This window comes from Ylistrum balloti, unplaced genomic scaffold (genome assembly GCF_031769215.1).
Source record: "Ylistrum balloti isolate Yb309-2 unplaced genomic scaffold, AGI_CSIRO_Ybal_v1 Utg369566, whole genome shotgun sequence".
Lineage (NCBI taxonomy): Eukaryota > Metazoa > Mollusca > Bivalvia > Pectinida > Pectinidae > Ylistrum > Ylistrum balloti.
Window position 1 is genome coordinate 533,783 of NW_026781864.1, and position 10,623 is coordinate 544,405.

General features: G+C 34.8%; 1 protein-coding gene across 1 annotated transcript; it reads left to right on the plus strand.

The window, feature by feature from the left end:
- The first annotated feature begins 316 nt into the window (after nucleotides 1–316).
- Nucleotides 317–7,171, plus strand: LOC132554646 (malate dehydrogenase, mitochondrial-like). Its single transcript, XM_060218994.1, has 8 exons — nucleotides 317–446; nucleotides 1,265–1,517; nucleotides 1,854–1,963; nucleotides 3,061–3,189; nucleotides 3,487–3,591; nucleotides 4,262–4,333; nucleotides 4,713–4,865; nucleotides 6,415–7,171. The coding sequence occupies exons 1-8, from the start codon at nucleotides 375–377 to the stop codon at nucleotides 6,547–6,549; spliced, it is 1,029 nt and encodes a 342-aa protein (XP_060074977.1). The 5' UTR covers nucleotides 317–374; the 3' UTR covers nucleotides 6,550–7,171.
- Nucleotides 7,172–10,623: the final 3,452 nt, after the last annotated feature.

Below are 10,623 nucleotides of genomic sequence, written 5' to 3' on the forward strand. Positions count from 1 at the left end.
ACTTTTCATCGGTTGTCAAGTGCGTATTGATATCAAAAAGTCACTGAACGCATGCGTGATAAGATGAAACTAACTTCCGCTTTTGCATATTATAATATGTAAAAACGAACCTGATCCGGAAATTAAGGAAAAGATATATTAACTATATTTTATCATCTGTCTTCCACAACGAACCAAAAGATATTTAGATTAAATTCAAATTATATATACATTTTTATGTCATAATAATTTTGATATTTAGATCACTAATTTTCAAGGTCAACTGTTCAGGATGTATGATTACGTTGGTGTCACATTTACTTAGGCACGACCTGTCATTGAGGCCATCTTGAAATTTCGGAAAGGGCACCGGCACCTAAAACAACTTCACAAACATGTTTTCCAGACTTGCAAGACCAGCTCTCTCAAAATGCATGTCACAGAGGACATTCATGACATCATCAAAGGTATGTTTGATACATGACAATGGTTAAAATTAATCAGATTTTGGATTTGATTCAGAGTTGAAAGTCAACAAAGCGAACAGCTGAAAAGCATGTGGCGGTTGTGCTAAATATTATGAGATAAAACATAAAAGATAAGCTGTTGTATAGGTTAGAATATTGTATGCATTTATTAAATATTTTCCTATTGTCAGAAGCCATAGCAAGTATTAACTGCATCCCGTGTACGTAAAGTTAAATCGATGACATGTTAATGTCAAAAAGAAAACCTTGGCAGACTATAAATCGGCAAAAATCACGTATCATGCTTCTAGCGCATGATCATTGGAAACGGAAGGGGTACTCTTTTGCAGGAATGAATTGAGAGAGAATTTTTTGTTTGAGTTTTTTTTTTACCTTTTTAATGCATACACGTCGAATCTAGGTAAAAAATAATATTGTGTGTGGCAATGACCGAGTTTTAGCTATGCATTTCACGGCATTTAACAAGAAATAACAAGTTTATAATAACAACTACGATAATGAAATTCCATGGCTTATTTTTTAAACAACATTCAATTCTTTTAAATAATCCTGAAATCACTTACGACTTACGAGATTTTCAGAGCGTTTGATGATTTACTTGCAATAGTGTAAATCTTACTTAAAAAAAAGAAGGCAAAAGCTATATGTGGGGTTCAGTTTAATAAGCTTTGATACACAAAATATTTCAGATGGCAATTCTTGGGTCCCTAAATGTTGTGCAAAAGAAAACACTAGTGCTATTATAGATAAAGCTGTTAAAGTTGTTATATCTTAATACATGTATCATTGTTGAACAGGACCATGCCAAAGTTGCAGTGTTGGGAGCCAGTGGAGGAATCGGACAACCTCTCTCTCTCCTGCTCAAAACATCACCAGCAATTACTCAGCTGTCTCTTTATGATATTGCACACACACCTGGAGTAGCTGCAGACCTCAGTCACATTGAAACACCAGCAAAAGTTTCGGGTCACATGGGACCAGACGAGCTTGATGCCTGTTTAGAAGGAGCTAATGTTGTGCTCATACCTGCCGGTGTACCAAGAAAGCCAGGTGAACTACTATAATGTGGTTATATTTGAAATGTCTTCATTGAATGTATTCCTACCTCATCATTAAGAGCTGTAGCTGCAAATTCACAAGAACCATGATTGTTTATTTATCATGAATTTGGAAGATTTTTATGTCACCGCATACACAATAATCGTGTAAGCTGAAACATTCATGTCTTGCACAATTACAGCAGAAACAGTCACATCAAAGTCTTTTTGATATTTAACGATTTATTTAAAAAACTACATATTCAAACTCATATTTGTACTGATGCAGAAAATGATAGACATTCTTTATGCATGAATTCATTTACAATTGTGATTATTTCTTTCACAGGAATGACAAGAGATGATCTGTTTAATACCAATGCTAGTATTGTACTCAATCTAGCAAAAGCATGTGCTAGAGTGTGTCCTGGGGCCATGCTTGGTATCATCACAAATCCAGTAAGATCTATTATATTTTTCTGATTTTGTGTCATAATCAAAAATTGGTTTGAAAGATCTTTAAATAGATGATAAATCCCTGGCATGGTTATTCAATGTTTATTTACCGTAAAAACCCATGTAATGTCCGCACTTTTTTTCACCGAAAATCAATCCAAAAAAGGGGGTGCGGACATTACAGAGATATAGAGGAAATACTTTTTTCCTTCCGACAATTCATATCATATCTCCTTGAATAAAAGCCAAGCATAATGGATCAACCAAACATGATTATTTATGATTATTTATTATAGTTTCCATGGTTATTCCTTTTTCTGATTTTGTGTCGTAATAGGAAGCCATGACAAAAATTGGCATATACAAAATAACACAACATTTTCATTCTACATTTTATTTACAAAATAACATGTAGAATATTACATAAAATAAATAATCAGACGTTTTATTGATTATGGATCGTTTATTCTTAATACAAATAGATGAATAGTTGTCTTCCTCTGTCTGGTCGTTGTAATAAATGGCGTTCTCGTCGTCTGATGGTGTGTCAGTAGGGTCAGTGGCGCCGTGGGTCATGGGCGGGTCATGTTCCCTGGCATGGTTATGGTAAGCTTACTGTACCATTATGGAGAATAACTGTTGTTATCAATGTTTCGGCCATTCAAAAAAGGGGTTTACACAGATGCGGATTTATTTAACTGGTTTTACATCCACTTTTACAACCATTTAGCCTTTTAGCAAAAATAAATTATCAATATTTGAATATCAGTATTCAGTTACCTGTAACTTCATGTCTTTTTACTCTTCTGTGAAATCAACTACCTGTATATGGCCTAAACTACTATAAAGTTTCCTATATCCTAAGTTTTTAAATCCACTTTGACAGTTTGTTTTAACATGATGTAGTATTTCGTCTATTATATGTTAAAACATTTTTTTGTATACCAGAATTCTGTTGACTGTGAAATGGGAAGTTTTCATGTTTCATGAAAATATTTGATAGGTAAATGGAAAAGTTATATTTTTGTGTTGTGATAAAAGAAAACTCTTAGAGGCATTTGTGTGTTTTGCAAAGATCAAAATTTCATACTCTGTTTTAGGTAAACTCCACAGTTCCAATTGCTGCAGAAGTATATAAAAGGATGAATGTTGATGGCTGGGAAAAACGTCTTTTTGGTGTAACAACTTTAGATGCTGTGAGAGCTAACACATTCATTGCTGAGGCCAAGGTAAGTGACACCTTTACTCAAAATTTGTGTCAAACCATCATGGTACATGTATTTATTTTGAACTTTGTCTTATCAACTCTTTATATACTTTGATTGGTTCACTGTGATTTCACTTGTTAAAAGAAGTCCACCAGAGTGATGATAGGTTGACATTATAATGACAAATTATTCTTTATATATATGTATAGTCTAAATATGAAGTGATACCTGATGATAAAAGCCTACAAATCTGTATGTCTTCTCCAGCCCCGTTTTTAATCTGTAACTTGACATGTGCTGACCTTTTTGCCATTTCAGGGAACTGATGTAGCAAAGATGAGTGTGCCAGTAATTGGTGGCCACAGTGGTGTAACTATTATACCAGTCATATCACAGGCTACCCCTCCAGTGTCCTTCCCTATGGTAAGTGCAAAAACAACTTTAAATACACAGTTATTCAATAATTGTCCAAAAGAACACGACCATGTCACAATCCCAATTGCAATAGCTATATTTTGTCCATTAATCTCGGACTCTTCAAAGTTTCAGTGTGTCATAAGTATATTCTCTAACTTGCCCTATCGCCTTACTGACTTTGAGAGGTCCCTGAAATCATGATCATCATAGGAGTGTTCTAGGGACAAAATTAAAATTATGTAATGTCTCACTGTTTCTGCTTATTTCACACAAATATATATACTAACTGTTTTACTCAAAAATGAAGTTTGAAAAAATTGAAGCAAAAAAATGCAGTTAAGGATGAAAATGCACACCACTTACAGGGGAACTTGGGAAGTGATGATTGATCAGTTATGTTTGATATTAATAAAGCAATGTTTGAAGTTTAGTTTTAATGTTGTGAAATCAATCATGTTAATTTAGGTTTTGTTTTGTGTTAAAGAAATTTATTATGCCCTCATATTGATAACTTCCTTAGAAAGTGATGATGTATTGTTGATGGAATTTGTGAGAACCATTCATCAACAAAACAAGGTGTCTAAAAAATAACACAGTGTATTTTGTTGAAAGCTGAAGCTCCATTACGATATATGATGTAATAGGGATTGAATTTCATGTATTATGTAATTTCCAGGAACAACGCAAGGCATTAACTGTGAGGATACAGAATGCTGGTACTGAAGTTGTAGAGGCCAAGGCTGGAGCTGTAAGTTGTCTCCCTTAGAACACTTGTTTCTCGTGCAATGTACATGCAAATAATTCAATCATGAGAAAACTTTTGCCGAAAATTTTGCAATCTCTGATCATCTAATCAATGTAAAAAACATTTAATGAGCATATAATTGTACATGGTGTAAAGGAAATCTGCTATCGAAAGTCAAATATCTTGTTTTTGGTTTAATTACACTTGTCAATTTAAGTATATAAATTAATATCAATTCACTATGGATGATTTCTTATTAATGGCACAGCTGGTTAATGATAATGTACTTTTTTTTCTAAGATATTGGTTTTGTGCATCAAGTTTGATGATTGAAATTACATCTATTAATAAATTCACTCAATCATATTTTTTTTGTCCAAAGGGATCAGCCACTCTGTCTATGGCTTTTGCTGCAGCCAGGTTTGCAGAAAAGCTTCTTGAAGCTTTGGCTGGTGGTAAAGGACAAGTTGAGTGTGCTTTTGTAAAATCCAACGAGACAGATGCCAGCTACTTTGCTACTCCTATCCTTCTCGGGGTAAGATTCTTTGCCACCTTAATATATATTGAAAGGATAAAGAAATGCAACTTGTTTCATTGTGGAATATTTTGTATCAAATTTACATGGTCATATATAAAGTAAGAGGAATACCAGGGCAATAGTGTCAATTTCTAAGTATCACCAAGATATGTGATTGCCAACAAATTTGCAATCAATTATTGTTTTTACATATATGCAATGGCTATCCCACTGGGCTCTTGCAATGCTCACAGGAGGTAGCACACAACAACTGGTCACTACTCCCTCAGGAGTTCATAAGTTGACTATGTGTTGATTTGTTTTACGCCTCAATGCCATGGGAGGTGTTTATGAAGGAGATCTGGACATCCACATGTCACATCCAGAGTGGTTCATAAGACTTGCCCACTTGCATGACAAGAGATTAACAGCAGCCGAAATGGCACAAAATACCATTGGCATTGGATACTGTCGAATCTACCAAAAAAAAAACTGTGAAAAATAGAATGTGAGAGGCAAACTTATGCCATGGTTACTAGTGCGTTGGTTTGCCACTGACACCTCAATGTTGAAAGCACATGTGTCCAGACATTTCTTGACAAGATGTTGGAGGTTCCTGTTCATCATGGATGAATCTTGATTACATTATTTTAATCAATACCATCATTTTTCATCAATACCAGCGTCGACGAGAGCATCATGCAGATGCTTGTGTTTTGTAGCAGATATGGGGATGAATTGGTTATGATTTAGGGAGGAATTTCCTATGGTTTAAAGACACCTATAGTGATCATTTAGGGGAATTTAACAACTGTACACTATTGAAGTGAGATCCTTGGGTCACATGATGTGCCTTTCATTAAAAGGCACTATTGATTTTTCAGTATGATAACGCGAGGCCACAAGTTACAGGAGTTTGTAGGGACAGTCTTGCAAACCAGAACATCGTCCCTATGTATTGGCTTCCATGTAGCCCCGATTTGTCCCCAATCGAACACTTATAGGTTGAATTAGAATTCGGAATTGAGCAAACATCCCAAATATCTTCTGCCAATTGGCCAATGCACTTACCAAGGAATTAAGAGACAATATAACATTTGGGGAGGGCACACGCAATATTAGGGATCGGTCTGACAACTGACGTTATTTCAACTTTGTGTATATGATCGTACCCTAATTCATGGTGTCCTTATGAGGTCCTCATTTGAAAAAAATCTCAAAAAAATTGAAGACGGGTGGTCCAATATTTGACATTAACTACTGTATTTTACATTTAGGCATATTGCTCAAAAATATCATTACATTTAACCATAAAGTTGAAGTTGCATTTCTTTGTATATGCAAGACCTGGAAATAATCTCAGATTACATAAAACAGAAATCTAGGGTTTATATCTCTTCAACATCAAAATGTTATCTTTGTACTGAACCACTGTATTGTATTTCATATAATTGGATAATAATTACCATTGTTTGAAACAAAAGTCAACAAACAGGCGAACAGATACTGCAGGATGTGTATAAAAATATATTCGTCTAGGATAACATTGTTTGATTCTATTTTTCAGGAAAATGGCGTTGACACCAACTTGGGAGTTGGTAAGATGATTGAATATGAAATTGAACTAGCTAGTGCTGCCATGGGAGAACTGAAGGCAAACATCAAAAAGGGAGAAGACTTTGTAGCCAACAACTGGTCCTAGAGTATATCAGCAACAGAGACAACTTGTTTGAAGGGCAGACTGCAAATTTATTATCTATGAAAGAGGTGCAACAACTCCCAACAACAGTGCTATACAGTCATCTAATGGTGCAAAATACAGTGCTACAGTAATACACCGAGGACTCCCATCATATATAAGATGTTCCAAGGGGTACAGACCACACACATACTCTAATTTTATTGGATTTTTTTTTTTCAGAGATGTTTTTTGATATATTATACAGAAATAACACAGACTTGTTATCCATACTAGAGAAACAAATTGATCGCATAAAGATGGCTAAGACCACTAAGTTTAATGTTGAACACTACTTCGAACAGTTTATATGTTAGATAGGACATATTGTGTCTTTTTCAGCATTTTGTACTACCTTATGCCAGTGAAATAGTTTTCCTTGTTTTTGGTTGTTTCCTAACTTTTGAAGTTGTTTAACACCATGTGTTAGACTGTGTGATATTAGGTTCTCGTTTCTACGGGGAAGAGAGAACAGTCAAAAAATGTTGAGAGAGGAATTGTTTTAACATGATTAGAATATAAAACAAAGCTATGATGAAGAAGATTCACTGCTATGTGATAAAATTAAAACATTTCCATACTATGATTTATATGTGGTTTATTTATTTCAACTTATATATCAACGTACATGTTAAAGGATCAAAAATGGAAAACTCCAGTTTTAAAGTCTTTCCCAAACTAGAAATTGTGAATACCGGTATGTTACTTAAAATTCAATACTTTTTGTACTTTAGCATTTTATAGCAACTGCAAGTACTGCAATCAACAAAGATTAAGAATTAAACTCATTATATTGATCTAAATAATAGATCTTCTTGTTAAGAATCTTCAGTTTGAATCTAACGACCAAATTTAGAAGAATAAACTGGAGATTCCTGTTCAAAAACCTGAGAATTAAAAGGAATCACATTTAATCATTTTACTCTGACTTTCTAATCTCTCAATAGTGTCTGTTCATCCATCCATACGTTTTAGCTGTCCATAGCAGAGACCTAATGTTACATGTGTGATGTACATTGGCACTACAAAATGCAGGATGCAGATGCTGAATTGGGCAAACAGTTGGAATTTTCGTGCAGCCCATATTTTGAAACTTAGTACTACTCTGTTTATATTTAAATTTGCTAAATGAAAAAAAAAAAAAAATGCAAGTGGGAAGGCTCTACAAAATGCAGGTAGAGGATGCAGAATTTGACCAATTGAGTTGAAATTTGGATAAAAAGATTTAAATGAAGTCACTTCAGGGTATATATTGGCCAGGATGATATGGTGCTGGTACATGTAGGATTGTTCTACAGGAACGTGGCCCCAGTGCCTAATCTCTAAAATATGTGCAGCATTGCAATGCAGCGAAGTTCTGTAAATGAGAGCCAGGTGTATTGCTTGGTTTTAGCATTGAGCGTTTAATGAGGAACTTAGAAAATAGTGACATGGGCCATTTTGAATAAGTAGTGTGAAAGTTGATAGCAATTTCTTATCACAAAGACATAGGGGCCATTTTGAATATTTATTCAGTTACATGCAGATATAAAAAAAATCCATCTCTTCATACATGTATATATATATATTAATACATGTATATCATCAAAATGATTTTTTCGTATTAAAATATAAATGACTTATTTTCTGGTATGAAAAATAGATTTTTAGAGAGGAAAAAAGAGCAATTTTTTGTCTGTCTTTTTTCATCTTCAATCAGAATATGGTGAATAAATAGGAAAATGTCCCCTCATAGAAATGGAGTCACTTGAAAGTGAAAGATTGTGGGAAATTTGCTTAAACTATATCAGGGACATATAATATAGATATACAATTGAGAATGAAATGTAATACAAATGAGACAAAGTTTGGTTCGTACAACTCTTTTTGTTGTATTTTTTGTCCAACGAAATGCATTAATAGGCTCTTTGCTACAGAAAACTAATCGATTTTGGACATTAATCTGGAAGACCACTTGTTCCCTAGGTTTGCAGTTTTAAACATTGGCAACATTCCAGATTATACTACATACTACACACTTAGCGTGCAGAGAAATTCAAGTGTGGATTGACATTTCCCAAGAGGATATGAAATGAGGTCCATAGGGCCTGTATTGCTCACCTGGCAAATTTTTTTCCTTTTCACTCAAGAATGATTCAGACCAAACTTCAGCAAAACCCAATCATTCCTATTATGTATAGTATTTTCAAGAATTAACTACATTTCCCTAATTGGTTCCCACCTCTCCCCCCTCAGGTGTCCAAGACCCACTGTTCACACAAAACTGATTCTCCTTCACCTGAGAATGCATCGGACCAAATTTGGGCAAAATGCTATAATTCCTACAGGAGAAGTAGGATTTTAAAGATTTGCTCTATTTCTCCGATGGGGCTAAACCCCTCCTGTCCCAGAGGGCTGAGACCCACCATTTAAACAAATTTGATTCTCCTTCACTTAAGGATGTTTCTGACCAAATAAGGACAAAATCCTATCATTCCTACAGGAAAGGTAGGATTTTAAAGAACTGGCACTATTTCCCCTATTGGCTCCCCGAGACCCACCCTATATACAAAACTGCTTCCCCTCAACTGAAGAAAGCTTCAGATAATTTTGGGACAAAATCCAATCAGTTCTTTAGGAAAAGTAGGATTTTAAAGAATTTGCTTTATTTCCTCTTTTGGGCCATGCCCCTCCTGTCCAAAAGGACCAAAATACACTGTTTACAAATATTGATTAGTCTCCACCAAACAATATATCAGACCAAAGTTGGACAAAATTCATTCATTCCTGCAGGAGGAGTAGAATTTCAATGAATTTATTATTTTTCCTCTATTTGTCAGTCCCAAGGGGCAAAGACCTACCATTTTTTCAAAATTGATTCATCTTGACCTTAGTATGCTTCATATCAAATTTGTGAAAAATTCAAAGATTCCTAAAAAAAGGACCTGGATTTTAAAATATCCCCTTTTGGGCCTGCGTTTCAGGCTTCTGGATGCCAAGACCCACCATTTACAAAAAAATCTGTTGAACTTTTACCAAGGATGCTTCTGACCAAATTTTGTCAAAATTCTACGTTATTTCAGACTAGTAGGGATTTTTGGGTGACAGATGTTGTGGTATACTATAAAAATATCAGAGAAAGAAATTTCATTGTAATTAGTACCTAAATGTATATAAGTGGTATTTAAAACCTTATGGTATGCGATTCTAGGATAACCACCCAATGATATGCATTTTGCTGTCTTATGTAGATGATAACTTGGTTTAAACTACAATAAATTATTTATAGTTGACAGTGTAACCCCTCAAATGGAAAAGCCATTTTGAAGGCAGGATGTCAATGTTTGAAAGCCATGCCATAATTGAAGGCACAAGCAAAGTAATTTGATTGGTTTCAAGAGAAATAAAACTAACCAATCACAGGCTGAACCGTTCCTTTTGAAGAATACTAACGAGTGACACGCAACATCAAATCCATTATAATGTACCTTATGCGACCTCGAGGTTTGTTTGATCAAAGTAGGCTTTTCGTCTTGTCCACAAGGTCTTGTGCATGGAGTCTTCAATTTTGCCTCGACATGTTCCAGGGTAGCAGTGAGTGAAATTGATTGTAATTCCTGGAGTATAGAGGATGCTTACAAGGACATTGTATTGGTCATCGCTCAATAAACACTGCTTCTTTCTGGTTGGTATCGAGACATTTCCATACAAATGTACAGTTAAAATAAACAAACCTAACAATTAAGGTATTATAAATGATGCCCATTATGAGGTCATTCTTGTTGGCGTAGAAACAGTGACCAAAAACTGTTAAAATGACGGAATATTCTTTTGTAATGATGATCTGCATAACGGACAGCAACAGGTGTACATGTTTATAGAATAAAATAGGTGAACAGGACCAGACAACGCCAATGAAGATCTTCTGTAACTTTATTAGTTGACTAGTTTCGGCACACTAGGTATGCCGTCCTCAGAACAGTACAAATTCAAAAAGCAGGACTTTATATACTCCTGTGCCTAGCAACTACACATGTTATTTCCACCAACGTCATAGAG